This window comes from Mangifera indica, chromosome 9 (genome assembly GCF_011075055.1).
Source record: "Mangifera indica cultivar Alphonso chromosome 9, CATAS_Mindica_2.1, whole genome shotgun sequence".
Taxonomy (NCBI): Eukaryota; Viridiplantae; Streptophyta; class Magnoliopsida; order Sapindales; family Anacardiaceae; genus Mangifera; species Mangifera indica.
The window spans coordinates 5,462,555-5,481,399 of record NC_058145.1 but is presented as its reverse complement, the minus strand read 5'-3'; the positions used below and the strand labels follow the sequence as shown (position 1 = coordinate 5,481,399).

Genomic DNA, 18,845 nt, shown 5'->3' with positions numbered 1-18,845 from the left:
CTTCTTGTAGCTTTATCAACACACAAATCAAGTTGATTTTTCCACTATCGATCTCAGATTTGATGAAGTTTCTATCAATCCATACATACTTCATCCAGTCGTGTTGTATAGGGTTGTAAACAAATGCAATGCCTAATTTATTGCCACTATACAACTTCATAGGATTCTGTAGTGAAATATTTAGATCTGATAGAAATCAATCTAGCCAAATCAATTTGCAAATACCTTATGCAATAGCCCTGTATTCTACTTCACCACTACTCCTTGCTACAACTGTTTGTTTCTTGCTTCTTCATGTAACAATGTTTCCCCACAGCTTGGTACAATAACCTGTGGTTGACTTTGTATCCTCAACTGAATCAACATTTGCAAATCCATCGACTTCTCGATTGTCATTCCTCCAAAACAGTAGACCTTTGCCAGGAGTTCCTTTCAAATACCTAAAAATTTGATCAACAGCAACTTGGTGTCTTTTTGCAGGAGCATAAATGAACTGACTGACAACACTAACACTATAGGCAATGTCAAGCCTAGTAAGTGATATCCTCCTTTGTTCACTAAAGGATCATCTTCAAAGATCTTATGCTTCCAATTTTTTTCCAATGGTGTACTAGCTGACCGACATCCAAGTTTTCCAATTTCCTTAAACAAATCCACGTATTTCCTTTGGGAAATTGAAAATGTCAGTCTTACTTCCAGCTATTTCCATCCCAAGAAAATACTTAAGCTTCCCTAGTTCTTTGACCTCGAATTTAGACTATAGTAAACTAAACAAAGTATGATCAACTTGCCTTTGCTTGTAGCCAAATTTCTTCATGGTTGTACTAAATCAAGTAAACCAAGCTTTGAGACACTGTTTTAAGTTGTATAGAGACTTCTTCAGCTTACACACTGATCCTTTTTTTCTTTATCTTCGAATCTAGAAGGCAACTTCATGTATACTTCTTCTTCAAGAGTTTCATTCAAGAATGCGTTTGATACATCCATTTGATGCAACTCCCAATCTAAACTAGCTACCATAGATAAGAGAACCTATATAGAATTCAACTTTTCCACAGGTGCAAAAGTTTCTTTATAGTTAAGGCCATAGATTTGTGTGTACCTTTGAGCAACTAAACGTGTCTTGTCTCTCTCTATTTTTCCATCTAAGCCTACCTTCACAGTAAAAATCCACTTGCAATCCACTAACTTCTTTCCTTTAGGAATGTCAACAATATCCCATGTGTCAATGTCGTTCAAGGCCTTCATTTCTTCCATGATTGTCGCTCTCCATCTTGAATCTTTCAAGGCATCACACACATTTGTAGGCACTTCCATAACATCAAGTTGAGACACAAAAGCCCTATAGGTGTTAGACTGTCGCTCTCCATCTTGAAATTGAATGTTGAGTACAAGATCTTAACCCTTTTCTAATAGCAATGGGAACATCAAGATCATCTATCGTACCAGTACCTCTCTATGGAACTTGTGGTATTGGATCCACCTTAGATTCTGATGTTTGGTTTTGTTGAACAACTCAAGGTCTCCTTGAGTAAACACATAGTTCACTCTAATGTTGGGCTAGTTCTCCCCCTTGACCTATGTCACCTATGGACTTGATGTGTTTTGTGAAGGAGTTAGAGATGACACAGACAATGGGTATGTTGGTAAAGAAATAGGGCAAGAGATAGAAGGATTCCAATGGTTTTCTTCATTGGAATTTTCCCCCTAAAAAGAAGCATGGGAATAGAATGGTCGATCTTCAAGGAAGGTGACATCATAGGAAACATAAAATTTCTTTAAGAATGGATTGTAACATTTATAGTCTTTTTGAGTAAGAGAGTAACCCACGAAGATACACTTTACGACTTTGGGATCTAGTTTTCCTCGAGCAGGATTGGTTTTGTGAATAAATGCAGAACACCAAAAAACCCTAAGAGAGAGAGATTGGAGTTAGGGCTGGATTCGAACCGAACCGAGCCAAGCCGAGCCGAGCCGAGCTCGTAGCTAGCTCGAGCTCGGCTCGGTTCATATATGGGCGGCTCGAGTTCGATTTGGCTCGGCTCGACTCGTTTTTCGTTATCAAAACGACATCCTTTTTAATATATATTGATCAAAACAACGTCATTTTGTATAAAAATTTTTTTTTAAAAATCTAACGAACCAGCTCGAGCTTGGCTTGAGCGAGCCGAGCTCGCTCGAGTCCAACACTAATTGGAGTAGATGGACATAGGGAAAAAGTTTTTGGAGACAACTAATTGGAGTACAAAAATTTTGATATTTGGATGGAAGCCTGCAGATTAGATAAGAAGTAGTTAACACAGACTCACCCTAATAGCGATGATGTACATGGCTAGCAAACATGAAGGGACCAAACCATTTCCAAAAGATGACAATCAACTCCATTTTGTTGATGAGTATAAGCAGATGAACTTTGATGAAAGATGTCATTATCAATGAGGTAATCTTTTAGATCATGAGCAAAATATTCCCTTTTATTATCTATGTGGAGCATATGAATAGTAGATTGAAACACAATTTTTATCATTTTATGAAATTATTGGAACACACAATTTACATTAGTTTTTTTTTTTTTAAGAGATAGACCTAACAGGCATGTGTGATCATCTATGAATATGATGAACCATCTTATACGAGTTAGATCTACAACTCGAGCTAGTCCCTAAATATCAATGTGAACAAGATGAAAAGGTTTGGAAGGTTTATAACTATGAACTAGATAATTTTGTTCATTGTGCAAGTATACATGATTCACAAGAAGAAACATCTTTATTGATAAATAACTTTGGGTACAAATGCTTCAAATAATGAAAACTAGGATGACCAAAATGTTTATACCAAAGACATCAAAATTAGACGAAATAGACAAAGAAAAAGATGTAGGTGTTGTTGGTGCTAGAGAAGTACCAGTGAGATGGTAGAGACCATGTTATTCTTCAGCATTCCCAATCATTTTCCCTCAAGACAGTTCTTGAAAAATACAACGATCACAGAAAAAAGTTATTGTACAATTTTGATCTTCAGTTAACTTACTAATAAAAAGGGATTGTATCTTAAACTGGGAACATGAAGAACCGATACCAATTCTAGCAACTCTAGACAAACTCCCATCAGCCACCGTGACTTTCATATCATCAACACACTTTTGATACTCGAAAAACTATTACATGACCCTGTCATATGATCCAATGTCCTAGTATCAATGATCCACCCATCAAAAATATCCTTTTGAGACAATAAGGATGATGAGATGATACCTCGTTGAGCAATAACAACAGTAGACGTTAAGGCTAAAGGTTCAACGGTCCTTGGTGGGTTGAGGAGAGTCCTCAAAATCTTCATTTGTTCAAGAGTAAATGCAGGTGTGCTTGCTTTCTTGGTCTCAACAGTAGCTTCGGCCACATGTGCAATTGAGATGTTTTTTCTCTGGCTTCGTGGTTTCCAATCTGGAGGCTTGTCATGTATGTCCTAACAAATCTCCTTGGTATGGTACAATTTTTTGCAATGTTCACACCATAACCAATTTTCCTTTGGCCGAACTTTGTGGTTGTTCTTCTAGAATTGCATTGGAGGAGGTATTCAATATAAATTTGTTCTAGCTTTCCTCTCGTCGGACTTCTGCAAAGGTTTCACATAGTGATGGCAAGAGCTTGGCTTTGAGAATATGGCCTCAGACTTCATCCAAGTTTTTGTTTAGTCCTTGAAGAAAATCAACAACTCGGTCTTTCTCAAGTACTTGATGGTAGAGTACTCCATCATCTAGACATTTCCATAAATTGTGTAAAACAAGTCTATCCCTTGCAGTTCATTTAATCTATTATAGTACTTTGTGACACATTTGGTTCCTTGTGTTTCAAAGGGTAGATCAAATTTTGAAACACTGAGATATGAATACATCTCTTAGATAGCCTTTTGTATCTCGTGTCGTTTTGTCAAACAAATACGTGCGTCCGATCTATGGCTCCATGGAGTTGACTAACCAAGCCATGTGACACAGGACAAAGGCTGATGGGGTTATAATATCATTCATAAGAACGTTTAAAATTGATATCGTTCAACAGACGCAAAGGAATAAACAAGAATTCAATGCAATTTGCAAAACAATTCTTTAAAAAACAAAACTCAAACTGAATTTTATTAATAATTTGATAAATTGATTTTTTTTAATGATAAGACTCATGTCTTTATATAAACTTATTTTCTTAACTAGACTAAGAAAACTTATTGATATTAGTTTAATTGGAATTAATAATATCAATTAATTCCAAATTTTAAGAAACTATGACTCTTAAGAAATAATATTAAAAGACTCATAACTAAAATTGAGTTTTCCTAAACAAATATTTTTAAAAACTCTTTATTATATATTTAATAACTTTCTAAACTCAAATTACGACTCTTTAAGGACTAAATAATTAAACCCAAAATAATAGGAAATTGACTTTAAATTAAAGACTCAATAATATTAGGAAAGTTTAATTGAATTAAACTCCCTATAACTAAGAAACATGCCACCTCATGCTACATAAGCAAGCCACATAGCTTTGTCATGTCATTCTTTATTGTCACATCATCCATTCATCCTCTCTTTTGTCTTTGACTCGTTTCTTTAATGTTCTCATTCACTTTTTCCACCCAACCTCCCTCTTTCCTCCGATCTTTTGTCGATCTCTTTTCCCTCCATAATTTAATCTTATTTTTTTTCATGATTGGAATGCCTTGGTCCCCCATCACCATGATGATGGAATTTTTTGCTTCCCAAGTTCTAAAATTTGCATCGCCCTTTGGTGGAGTAGTGACTTCTCCAATGAGATAACCTATCTTTCCTTTCCCTCATACAACCAACAACACAGATTGAAACCACTTGAAGAAATTTGACCCATTCAATTTGTGTTAGCTAATTTGTAGTGAGTGATTGATCTCCGCCAAAGAGAAGGGGGTGATGTTGGGTATCAAAGAAACATTGGATGACTCCTTTGTTAAAAAGGGTTGGCTGGACATGATGACAATGAACGAAACTTAAATGAAGGAGAATCATGGAGAAGAACAAAGATTTTTTTTTTTTTTATGATCTCATGCTAGGAGGAGAGACAAGCTTTGATACCACAAAATCAAAACAAACTGAAAACTAAAACATTAGAAAAGAATAAAAGAAATATTTAAATGAAGTTTGGATAAGTTCTACCCAGTCACCAGCACCAGGACCAAAGAAAAACAAGAAAGAAATTGAGAATAGTAAAATCAAAGCATAATTAAGAGAAAGCAAAATGTAATGATGCAAAGTAGATAGTGTCCTTTCCATGTACCCACTCAAAATTCTCTAGCACTTACTAACTTACCGAACTTTATTTGGAGAAAGCTCATTCAATATCTTTTCAATGGTCTCTGGACAGAAATGTGAAGGCAAGGATGATCCCACTAACCAATCTTTTGGGGGATATATCTGAAAATAATTTCAATGGATCAATTTCAGAAACAAAAAAAAGGGCAGTAGTTATGATTCATTTCCAATGAACAAAGAACTATAAAATAATCATATTAATCAGCTAAACTTCATGATTTGTAAGCCATGAAATGTTTATCCCAGAAATAGGAAAAATATAACTACAGCCAAATATTCAGACATTCTATAATAGTAGTTCAAGGACCAATAATAAATTATAAAAGCAGTGAAGAAACTACATATACAAAGCCCATTTTCCCAGAATATAGCAAAAGAAAATAAAATTTACCTACCTTATCACTAATTCAAGATTATATAAAAGACATATAGTAAGAATTAAAAATTTTATACCCCAGGCAAAGGAATGAAAAAAATAAATCTCTAAATTCTTACAAAAGATAAAAAAAGAAAAACTTTGGAGCAAAAGAAGATCTAGAATAATTTTTAGTCATTTACTGATTGAAAATATGATGCCAACACCACTTTTCATTTATTCAAACATAAATTAAAGGTGTTTCTTGCATGTTAACTGATCTTGTCCATAACTGTGGTGATTCAGACTATGACAATCCAGTTTTTTCTTTTTTTGGCATTTTCAAAACAAAAAGAAAACCCTTTAATAGAGCAATTTCTGCAACTAATTATTTCAACTAAACCTATAAAAAAAATGGTCAAATTATAAGGAAAGAAAGAAAGAAAGAAATTATTTATAAATGCTGAAGGGAAACTTTATAAAGGTAGAACCTTTCAGATACCTGCATATTAGAAGCAATATTAACCACATAGTCACTTGGGGGGATTTTATCCTGATAATGAAATGTTGTCTCGGAAACAGCTGAAAGCTTCATAAAAATAAATAAAATGTCTGAAAGTTGAAAAACCAGGAAGGCAACATATAGAAATATAGATTATATTAATGTAATAGGATATACCAGAATTCATCAAGCTAAACAATATCTTGGCAACACTAAACAAATTTTGTGGGAAAACAGCAAGACATTTTAGTGCACAATGTGCAAGATTTAATAGAATTCCCGAAGTATTTTGACTCATTACTGACAGCTCCAACAAATAAGTTCATAGCAACTTCATTTTTCCTTCATTGGCATCTTTTGTCAAGATTTGAAGAATTCACTAATACAACTCCGATTGGCATTAATAATTTGGAATGTTTTAACTCAACTTTCTTAGCATTGCATATCATTTTTGGGCATGTTACATTGTTGTTTTTCCCATTATAGGCGAGTAAATCCTATAGATTGTTGGTAGCTACAGACACAGTCATACCTTTGGAATTCTAACATTTTGTTTCTGAAAACAAGGGATACAAAAAATTTTATGAAAACACTTTTAACAGAAATAAGTTATAAATTTTCCCAAAAAAACAATTAAGGGCCATGTTCACAGTGTTCCATTATTTTTAATTCGAAAACAATTTGTGAATATTATATCAAACAGATTATCAAATATTAAAAATATTAAGACACAACCCACAAATTTGAATAGGTATTTAATTTTAGAAAAATATTTTTCTATCATAAATCAGACACACCCTAACTATTGACAATATATAAGAATTTAAGTAAAGAAAAAAATACTATTCCCCATATGAACTGTTGGTCATAAAGTTATAGAACCACTCAAAAATCAGACCAACCTAACTCCAAAGAATCTATGTAGATGAAATCAATGACAAATTAATTATCCTGGTAGCTAAGCTTTTCTTTCAAGGTGTTCAATGTAGATAATGAACTATAAAAATGACAGAAATACCTCATCAAATATCCATTTGCAAGCACCAGACTTTTGTAAGAGGTTAATGTACCTAAATAACAACCCCACTATATTCTGCATGTGCTCTGTAATTCATAAAGGAAATGTGAATTCTTAGTCCAGAAATCTAGAAGCTGTGGACATGACATCCTCTTATCAGGACAATATTATCAAATCAGAAAATAACTCAATATCAAGTAAAATCTACAAGTTACTTACCATGACCAGCATCAGTTAGTTCAATTACAACATCAAAGAATGAATATTCTGAAGTCCAATCCCCTTCACCTGCAAATAATCCTGTAGCCCATCCTGAAAATATTGGAATGAAAGCAAACACCATCAATTCGCCTAGCAAAGATTAAAAGTTGAGTGCTGGTAAGAAAATGACAGCACAGGTAAAAAATTTTTACTATTTTAGCCAAGTGAAACCAATCAAAAGGGTATCACTTTATTGTTGTTACTGTTGTTGTTCTTATTATTATTATTACTTTGCAAGAAGCTTTTAGGATTATTATTATCTTCTACCACATAAGAAATAGCCTTTATCTCATTGTGTTTAACTTTCTCTCAACCTCATTAGAAGTTATCTAGGCAAAAGTATCCTATTCAAAGTAGCGTTACTCTACTATAGTTACATGGCCTTGCAATATTTGGGGACACAGCTGTTACCTTAATAATAAGTATATCCTCATAATTGAGTTCTTTTTCATTGCTAATGTATTCTTAGTACTTATAAAAGCCAGCTCATATTATTCTCATAAAAATAAAGTTTCCCAAAGAGATGTGCATGGTCTGGTTTTAGGCAGTTTAAGAAATTTTTAAAACCAAACCAAACTAAATTAAAAAAATACAGTTTGAACCAACTTAATAAATAATATTGAATTATAGTTCTCTAGGAGAGAAATAAATAGGCAAAATAAACATGAAATATATATATGATAAACCTGTAAAAAAAAATGATGAGATAAATATAAAAGACAAGTGATATAAACCCCTAATTTATTGTATTATGAGTAATTCTTTGTAGGTGTAATTGTTATTTTTAAAACTATTGAAAAACATTAAAATTCAAAAAAATTCAAAAATATCTCTAAATTTCTTCAAATTTTCAAAATCCCCTTGAAAAAAAAATTAACATGCCTAAAATTTCCAAAAATTACAAATATCTCCTAAATATACAATTATATGTCATTCACACCCCTAATTATAATTGTACTTGCAAATGTTTTTCTATTTTTAATCAAACCGTTTTAAAAATCAAATCAAACCATAATTTTCAAACGGTTAGGTCTAGTTTTACAATTTAAACCGAATTATTCACACCAAGAATCGAAAAACTAAACTGGACCGGCCAATTGAATTGGCCAAACCGTGAACCAACCCTTTAGGCGGTTTCTATTGTAAGCAGAACCGTTTTATAACTATAACCAGATTGAACCATGGCCAAACCGACGGTTCATTGGTGGTCCGTGGTCCAATCCGGTTCAAGCGGTTCCCGACTTAGTTTTTAATATAACTTGTACGCACTGTGCAGATAAACGCATGATAAGCGTTGATGGGGTTGTAATACCGATAGCCAAGAACACTTAGGTTGATATCATTCAACAGACGCAAGAGATAAATAAGAATTCAATGCAACTTGCAAAGTAATTCTTAAAAAAAAACTCAAACTAAATTTTATTAATAATCTAATAAATTGATTGACCTACAATGACTTGAAATCTTTACAGAGGCTAATAACTCTCCTCATTAAAATAGAAATCTTAAATTTACTAAAATAGAAAAATTATTAAATTAGGATAATAGTTTAACTAGAATTAGGAATATTAATTAATTCTAAATTCTAGGAAACTATGATTATAAGAAGTAATATTAATAGACTCCTAATTAAAATTGAGTTTTCTTATACAATAAACTCTTAAAAGCCCTTTATTACCTAAATTAAAATAGGATACTTAAAATATTAAAAAAACTAAAATTAATTAAAGACTTAATTAACTAAATTGGATTAGAAATCTTTATTTCACATGTTTAAGGCTTCCTATATGACTCCCACATCATCATGCACATCCATATGATGTGCCACGTCATCCTCTTGCATTTGGCTAGCTTCTTCATGCTTTTTACGCTTTTTACCTTACCACCTTCCTTCCATGGTCTTCCATTAACTCCTCTTCACTCGTCTTTTCCACCTAACCTCCCCCTTACCATCCTTTTGACATTTTTTCTCCCCATATTTCAACCTTATTTTCCTTCCACAAATCTAATGTCTTGATCCCCCATCACAAACTCTTCCCCAGCTCCTTCTAACACGTCGTTGTTGTTGTGCCTTATTACATGTGACGATAACGATGATTGACAACAACTATTTTTGCTACAGTTGATGACGATGGGTGACATTGCTATAGAACCTTGAAAATGCGACGACACCAGGTTTCTAGACTTTGCATTGCTACCAACACTATTGCTCCAACTCTTCTCCATTGCCACCGATGACGACGTTTCTCCAATCCCTCTAAGTTGCCACCAACACCACTGCTGTAGCCCTTGTGTGTGCAATACTGACATTGCTGCTGAACTAAACAGCAGCCAACCAATACGGTTTGAGGATTAAACCCAAGGTAGCTTGATAAATTTGACTCATCCTCATTTTGCAAATTGCATAGTAAATTAAAAGCTTGCTAAATTCTGTAACATTCATACGTTGGCAATTTACTAAATTTTGTAACATTGCTTATGTAAATTTTGTCTATTCTAAAACATTGTAAATTGAGTGTGTAAACTCAGTGTGTTCAGATTCTGAAACATTGAACCATAAAAAGTTTTAGAGGATTATAATTAAATCATTCTCCAAGTCATGACCAAAGAAATTTTATTGCATGATTATCATTAATCAATTATCATAAAAAATACAATAAATAATTTAAATTAATGCAAACCTTCGTATGAATTATCTACATATGATAGTCATTATGATTATGCCTCTGTACGATTTGATCTTCTTTATTAATTATGCATTATATGATAGTCATTATATGATTATGCCTCTGCACAATGCAATCTTCCCTATTAAGTATGCATTATATGAGAGTTATCATATGATTTTAAATTATTGCATAAATTACATACATATGTTAGTCATTATATGATTATGTATATATATTTACAAATCATATAATGCATGATTATATATTTACATACAATTCAATCTTCCTATATAATCATGCATTATATGATTTGTAAATATATATATATTTAATTGGTACTTTGATTTTTATGGTTCTTTTTATTTTATGCAATAGACAGATAAAGTGGAAGAATGTCATCATCCAAATTTAGGGCTTCTTCGAAACCATGTTGAGTGAAAGGTGATATTGTTTAGGCACATGTTTCTGAGAGTATAGATGAGAATGGAAGGAAAATATTGAATTGTTTATATTGTGGTAAGACAATTAGAGGAGGTGGTATATATAGAATGAAACAACATTTGGCCAAGAAAAATGCGGATGTTGGTCCATGCATTGAAATTCCTCATGATGTTAGATATCAAATGGCAAATGCATTAGATGAGATTGTGACAAAAAAGACAAGATTTTCGTAGACATGCGACTCCTTATAGTGCTAGTGTACCTCAATTTGAGAGTGATATTGTAAGTGAAGAATGTCAAGGGTTGTCTCCTCCAATAAACATGAATGAAGGTTATTGGGTCTTCTAGAAAACAAAGTAAGCTTACAAATAATTCAAAAAGAAAAAGACCGATTGGGGTTGGTATTTTTTCACTCCAAGGACTACTAGTAGATTTTAATCATCAAGAAGAAGTGTTTTGGCCGGAAAATAAGCCAAATGGAGAGCTAACATAGCTATTGTTAGGTTCTTATATGATGTTTGCATCCTTTTTAATATATTAAATTCTATTTTTTTTCAACCTATGTTGGATGTCATAACTGCAATTGGCCTTAGATATAAGCAACCGACATATTATGAATCATGAGTGAATTTGTTAAACTACGCAAGGAAGGAAGTTCAATACTTGTTGATAGTTACAAAAAAATTTAAGAAGATGTTAGTTGTACACTTATGGTTGATGGTTGGACAGACATTTCAAATAGTTCATTAATAAATTTTCTCATGCATTGTCTTAAAGGGATTTGTTTTATCAAATCAGTAGATACATTTGTTGTTGTAAAAGGAGCTGACACATTGTTTAGATTGTTCGAGGAAATTGTTTAATTAGGCCTAAGAGCATTGTCCATTTTGTGACTGATAATAAAGCTAATTATAAAGCTACTAGAAGATTGTTGTATGAAAATTATCAAAATATTATTTGGTCGTCTTATGCAACACATTGCATCAATTTAAATTTAAGAGATACTAGTGAAATCGATCACATGGTTAGAATTTCCGAAAGTGCATATCTTGTTACGAAGTTTATTTATAATCATAAATTATTCATAGCTTGGTTGAGAAAGTGAGAAAGATGGAAAGAAATCGCCCGAAGCAACCTAGTTTGCTTCGACTTTCATCGCAATGAAAAGCCTTTTCTAACATAAACATGACTTGTAAAAGATGGTCACGAACAAGTTTTTTATTGATTTTATATATTCAAAAAATAATAAGGGCAAAAAGGTTGTGACCATAACTTTAAATAATGAATTTTGGAACAAAATAGATATAATTGTAAAAGTTATGGGTCCATTGAAGCATTTACTTCATATTGTGGACTCAGATGAGAGGCCTGAGTTTGGATACGTCTATAATGGCATGTACAGAGCTAGGATGTGGATAAAGAAACTGTTCAAGAATAAAAAGAAATTCTACAAGTCTTATACTCAAATAATCAAGTTGAGGTAGGACAGGACATTACATTGCGGTATTCATGCAATTGCGTATTACTTGAATCCAGCCTTTCAATATGAGCGTGAATCTTTCTGCATAAAACCAAAGGTATTACAAGGTTTCCTAGATGTTGTTGAGAGCAAAACACCAATGCTTAATTTTAGTAAGGCCAAGTTAGCGGAAGCGAGTGGAATGTTCCATGATTGTGATGAGAGTTTTTCACGTTAGCTTGCTATTAAAACATGCAAATTTAAACGACCTAGTATAAATTAAATTTATATATTTTTTATGTATCAATTCTTTTTTTAAGTTGTGAAATTCTATTACATAATTATTTATGCGTCATTTTGCATCAAACGAATGGTGGAGAACATTTGGGCACACTACTCCCAATTTACAAATGTTTGTAATTAAAATTCTTAGTCAAACTTCAACATCTTCAGACTATGAGCGTAATTGAAGTGTTTTTGAACGCATACATACTAATGGAAATCTAATCACAAAAGTCTACCATTATAGGCCCAAAGGGAAGATTCCAAGAGGCAATCCAATGTGTGCAAATGTTGGCCCAACTGAGAGCAAAAGTAATGGCCAAGTGTGTAGAGGCAATTTGGACAGTTCACCAGAGCAGTTGAAATTAGTTGAAGCTTTCCTTCAAAAATTCAAAGACAAGAATCCTTAATGGTGGGATCCATTTTCAGTTAGAAGGGTTGTGCATATATTAAGGAGTGCATGCCAAAGGAAGCAAAAAAGGTATTATTCAGTTATTACTATTTGTAATTAGTGAGAATTTTGGAGAAGGCTAGCTCTCAAAACTCAGCTATGTTAATTGTTCTTTTACTATTGCTCTTTGAGTTCTTGCTTTTCAGCATGACCTGTTGTTACAAATGTGGATCATTGTTGTAGCTATTTTCTCATTATGAATATGGAATGAAATGTTATTGCTACTCTGTTTCTAATCTCATTACAATTTTGTTCAATTATAAATGATGAAAGGAACATTGAGAGTGAATTTGTACCTGCGACTTATACCGAATTCCTTGTTTGTTTGTGAGTGATTTAGGGTTGTTGATTAGGTTGTTGATATGAAAAAACTAAGATTGTTGAACCTATTGGAAGAAGCTGTGCTTGGAAACTGTTGGAGGAGCTTTTGAGTGCTATTGGAACCAATAGCAAAGAGGATTGTTATCGATTCATTCAAGTTGCAATAAACTTGGTATTAGAGCTGTCGGAACTGGGTTATGGTAACAAGAAGAATGGAAGGGAGAGTTGAAGAATTAGAAAAGCATTACAAGAACTTGGCCAAGAAGGTGGCGACAATGGCTGAAAAATTGGTGCAATTTGAAGCTCTCTCAACCTCACGATTTGACAAAATAGATGGGAATTTGTATAAGATACGAGATTTGTTGACAAAAGATATCAAAGGAAAAGAAACTGAAATAGTGTCGACACCTACTATTGCTCATTCACAAGCACCATTCCAACCAGAGAAATGTTGTCACAGGAGAAAATTTTGACCAAGCTATCCCACCATTGTCGCCTTTATTTCCTGAAACTAGAGCAGTTTATGGAGAGGCTTCCAAAAATAGTTGTGTGCCATGCTATGCCTATGTTGAGCATGGAAATCAACGAGACCACCACCACTGGAGGATGGAGTTTCCCATGTTTAATGGAGAAAACCCTTGGGGCTGGATAGCCAAGGCAAAGCGATACTTTCAGATGAACGACAAGGATGAATAGGACCGCCTACCAACAGTGATCCTCTATTTCGAAGGTGAGGCTTTGAGTTGGCTGTAATTCCGAAAGTTATGACAACCGTTTGGAGAATGGAGAAAGTTGAAGGAGTTGTTTCACTGCTTTAGGTCGACGTAAAACCGTACTCCCTATGAACAAATCATCCTTCACCGACAAATGGAGACGATGGCAGAATGTCGAACACGTTTTGAACAACTAGTCACCATGCTGTCAACGGTGTCCATTGAATGGTTGAGAGGCGCCTTCTTGGCTAGCCTGAAACACTATATCTACGCGAAGCTGTGACTACTAGCACCGGCATACCTCCAAATTCTGATGTCATTGGCAGTAGACATTGAACAACACAATTGGGCAACATATGGGGCGAGTTAGCTTCTAGGAACAATGAAACAGTCCATTTTGAGTTGGTCAAGGTAATTTTTCATTAAATGCACCACCAAGTTATTTATGCACCCACAGAATGCAAACCCAATGCCTTACAACCCCGCCTCTTCCCCAAGCGCATGTTATAATTAGGCTAGCCCACCCCAACCCCATTTAAAACCAACTGCAATCAACCCAATCAACCTACCACCAGCCTAAGCCTAGAATTAATATCCATTATATAACCCAATATCGATCCAGCCAATTTCCCCGCCGAACCATATAAACCCAATCCAATCCGTTTACCTCAAAGATCCCGCAGCCTAGACCCATATCCCTTATTCACATCTCACCTAAGCCCAAATACCTAACCCAACCCAAGCCCAATCAAATTACCCAAGCCCATATCACTTCTCCATCAAATATCACCCACTCAACTCCTTCACTAGCCAATATCAATCCTTTGATGAACCCTGTCGCTAATTCAACGGCGTCCACAGCAACCGACCACCCAAAACCACCAACTTCCATTCTCGACCACTCAAACCTATTATCCCATCCACCAACCACAAACTCCTCATCTTTTTCACACAGACAACCAACATTTCCTTCCATTCCCCATCAATTGTCTCAACCAAAAATCCAAGCCAGAAATGCACAAGCTCTTTGCTTCAAGTGTAGCAACAAGTACAATTCCATTCATCAGTGTCGATTCAGACAACTCCGGTTCATGGTTTGTGAAGGCAAGGACGTAGAAATTGACGATCCATCTGAAGAAGCAATAGAGGTACAACAACAAAAAGGGGTGGTTATTGAATTACCTAGACATTCAATGGTGGGCATCAACTCCCCTAAAATAATGAAGATGTTGGAAACAATTTCTGGAATATCTGTGGTTGCATTGGTCGATTGTGGCGCCACTCACAACTTCCTCTTTTAGCAATTGGTCACTAATTTAGCTTTTCCTATTCAACAAAAGGCCTTTACAGTCACTATCAACAATAGTCAAAGCATCAAAGGACGAGGAATATGCAGGGTAGTACAATTGCATTTGGGTTCTATTCATTTTCTTCAGGACTACTACATGTTCTATCTTGGTAATGTAGATGTAATTCTTGGGATAGATTGGCTGTCAACACTAGGAATTGTTCACAATGATTGGCAATCTTTGACTATGTGGCTTGAATGGCATGGCCAACAAGTGACTCTTTAGGAAGCCCTTCATTAATTACCAAGGAGACTTCGGTTCATGGGATCTGCAAATCTTTATAAAATTGTAGTCTTGCTTATTAGGTTGAATTGGCATTCACTGTTTTTGAGGACAGAATAGACCAACTAGAAATTACTACTGTGTTGTAGTGTTTCCAACACCTATTTGAAGAGCCTATGAGTCTCCTTCCACATTGAGCTCATGATCATGCTATTTAGTTAATTGAAGGGGCCAATCCACCAAGCATTCGACCGTATCGCTATCCCCATCATCAAAAAAATGAGGTAGAGAAGTAAGTGTGGGAAATGTTAAATGCCAACATTATCTGCCCAAGCATTAGTCCATTCTCTAGCCTGATTCTACTTGTTCAGAAAAAAGAAAGTGGCTGCTACTTTTGCATGACTACAGGGCCCTCAATAAACTCATTATACCAGATAAGTTTCCTATTCCAGTTATCCATGAATTATTAGATGAATTATTTGGCGCCACTATTTTAGTAAATTAAATTTGAAATCCAGATACCACTAGAATCGAATTATTGATAATGATATAGAAAAAATGGCTTTGCAGACCCATAATGGACATTACGAATCCTTGGTAACACCATTTGGATTGTCCAATGCGCTGACCACTTTCCAATCTTTGGTGAATAAGGTCTTCTGAGAACACTTTGTATCATTTTATACAGGTATTTTTTGACAACATATTAATTTACAATAGAGACCTCTCAAACCACATCAGGCACTTAGATACAAGTTTGACCTTGCTCTCAGAGCACCATTTGGGTTTTAGCAGAAAGAAATGCTCCTTTGTCGTATCACAGCTTGAATATTTAGGCCACATTATTTCAACCACAGGGGTTGCTGCAGACCCTAAAAAAATTTAGTGTGTGGTTGATTGGCCACGCCCTAAAGATATTAGTGAACTTCATGGATTTCTAGGCGTCACGGAGTACTATCGACAATTCATTTACAATTTTGGTCAAATCGCCGATCCCTTTACCTAATGAAAAAGAGTTCTTTTGTTTGGTCGGATGAGGCCACATGGGCATTCAAGGCTCTTAAAAAAGCTATGACTTCGGTCTCAGTATTAGCGATGCCTAATTTTACCTTTATGTGATAAGGTCAAGCAAAATCTATATATGAGCGGGAATTAATGGCTATAGTTTTAGCCTTACAAAAATGGTCGCATTATCTATTAAGTAAACATTTCATAGTCCGCACCAAGCAGAAAAGCCTCAAACATTTAATGGAGCAGACAATTGTGAGTGGTGACCAAAAATGCTAGGTGACGAAATTGTTCGGATTTGATTTTGAAATCCAGTATTGATCAGATTTAGAAAACAGAGCTACAGATGCCCTTTCCAGATTACCTACTAACACCATCAATCTAGTAACTATTTCTACTAGTTTATGGGTTGAGGGTGATATTGTGGCTAAAGAGGTTCACTCTGATTAGCATTATTGAGGCATCATTCAAGATTTACTTCAGGACCCAACAAGCCAATTTTTTGTTGAAAAATAGGATCCTTTTTTATAAAGGCTGATTAGTGCACATTTCACAATCTACTATCCTCCCTATTGTTTTGTTTGAGTTTCATACTTCCCTTTTTGGTGGACGTTCGTGGTTTTTTCACACATAAACGAATTGGAGCAGTATTCTTCTGAGTTGGCATGAAAAAGTCTATTAAGGATTTTATGGCAGTTGTGAGACTTGTCAAAAGAATAAATATCAGGCTATTAGTCCAGTTGAGTTACTACAACCTATACCAATACCTGATAAGGTCTAGGATGACATTTCTATGGATTTCATTGGAAGCCTACCACAGACGAGACAAGGTGACAATATATTGGTCATAGTTGATAGATTGACGAAGTATGCTCATTTTTGTTGCTTCCACACCTGTATACTGCAAAAGATGTGGCTAAGGTATTTGGGAAGGAAATTGTACGACTCCATCAGTATCCTTGCTCCATAATATCAAATCATAGCCTTGAGACTTACCTCTGTTGTTTCTGTGTTCAGTGGCCACGTAATTGGACTAAATGGCTTCCTTGGGCGAAGTATTGGTATAATACTTCCTTTCAGAGGCCCATAGGCATGACACCTTTTAAAGCTTTGTATGGTTGAGACCCTCCCACACTACTTCGATTGGGTTCTGCAGTATCTAAAATCGATGAGATGGGTACTTTGCTTTAGCAACGTGATAATATTTTGACAGAGTTAAAACATCACCAAAATTGTGCCCAAGAACGTATAAAAAGACAAGCAGATCTGAAAAGGAGAGAAGTCCAATTTGATACTGACAATAAAGTATTTCTTATATTATAGTCTTACCACTTCAAAAAATTAGCCAAACTACCCAATGAGAAATTGAGCCCTAGATTTTATGGGCCTTTACAGAGAAGATTAGATTGGTTGCGTATTGCCTACTATTACCACTAGGTACTAAAATTCACCCCGTCTTCCATGTCTCTCAGCTAAAGAAATTAATAGGTTTTGTAGTTCAATCCTAGCCATTACCTGCATGCCTCTCTGACGATTTGGAGTTTCAGCTGCAACCCGAGGCCCTGTTGGGAACCCAATTCTCTAAGAATGGCCATTTGGATGTTCTCTTGAAATGGCATCTCTTACCTATATATGAAAATTCTTAGGAGGACTATGCAAAGGTTAATGAGCAATTTCCCTCCTTTCACCTTGAGGACAAGGTGCGACTTCATAGGAGGATATTGATGGAAATCTCTATCATCGCAAACCCAAAGGGAAGGTTCCAAAAGGCATCCAATGGGTGTGAATGTTGGCCTAACTAAGAGCAAAAGTAATGACCAAGTGTGTAGGGGCAGTTTGGACAGTTCACTAGAGCAATTGAAATTAGTTGAAGGAAAAATTCAGAGACAAGAATCCTTAATGGTGTGGTCCATTTTCGGTTAGAAGGGTTGTGCATATATTCAAGAGTGCATGCCAAAGGAAGCAGAGAAGATATTATTCAGATATTACTATTTGTAGTTATCGCTACTCTATTTCTAATCTCATTACAATTTTGTTCAATTATAAATGATGAAAGGAACATTGAGAGTGAATTTGTAGTTGTGACTTATACCCAATTCCTTGTTTATTTGTGAGTGATTTGGGGTTGTTGATTGGGCTACTGTTAAGAAGAAACTGAGATTGTTGAACTTATTAAGAGCTGTGCCTGGAACCTGCTCAAAGAGCTGCTGAGTGTTGCTGGAACCAATAGCAAGGAGGACTGTTATCCATTCATTCAAGTTTGCAACACATACTAAGAAAAATATATTGGAGCATCGACATTTAAATGATCTTGTTTTTATTCATTATAACTTACAGTTGCAAAATAGGTTACAAAATTATCAATTATGCATCATTAAATTTCTGAATATTTCTATTTAGACTATTTTATCATGTTTATTGATTATCTACTTAATGGCTATTGGTATATTGCA

General features: G+C 34.8%; 1 protein-coding gene across 3 annotated transcripts in view; it reads right to left on the bottom strand.

Moving 5' to 3' along the window:
* The window catches only part of LOC123224732 (insulin-degrading enzyme-like 1, peroxisomal), a 42,788-nt gene that overhangs the window by 9,635 nt on the left and 14,308 nt on the right, over positions 1 to 18,845 (bottom strand). For all 3 annotated transcript variants that reach the window (XM_044648431.1, XM_044648430.1, XM_044648432.1), the window contains 4 exons: positions 7,436 to 7,528; positions 7,217 to 7,302; positions 6,199 to 6,285; positions 5,340 to 5,443 (listed from right to left, as the gene is read on the bottom strand). In XM_044648431.1, the coding sequence (XP_044504366.1) occupies positions 5,340 to 5,443; positions 6,199 to 6,285; positions 7,217 to 7,302; positions 7,436 to 7,528 (370 nt within the window). The remainder of the gene's footprint in view (positions 1 to 5,339; positions 5,444 to 6,198; positions 6,286 to 7,216; positions 7,303 to 7,435; positions 7,529 to 18,845) is intronic.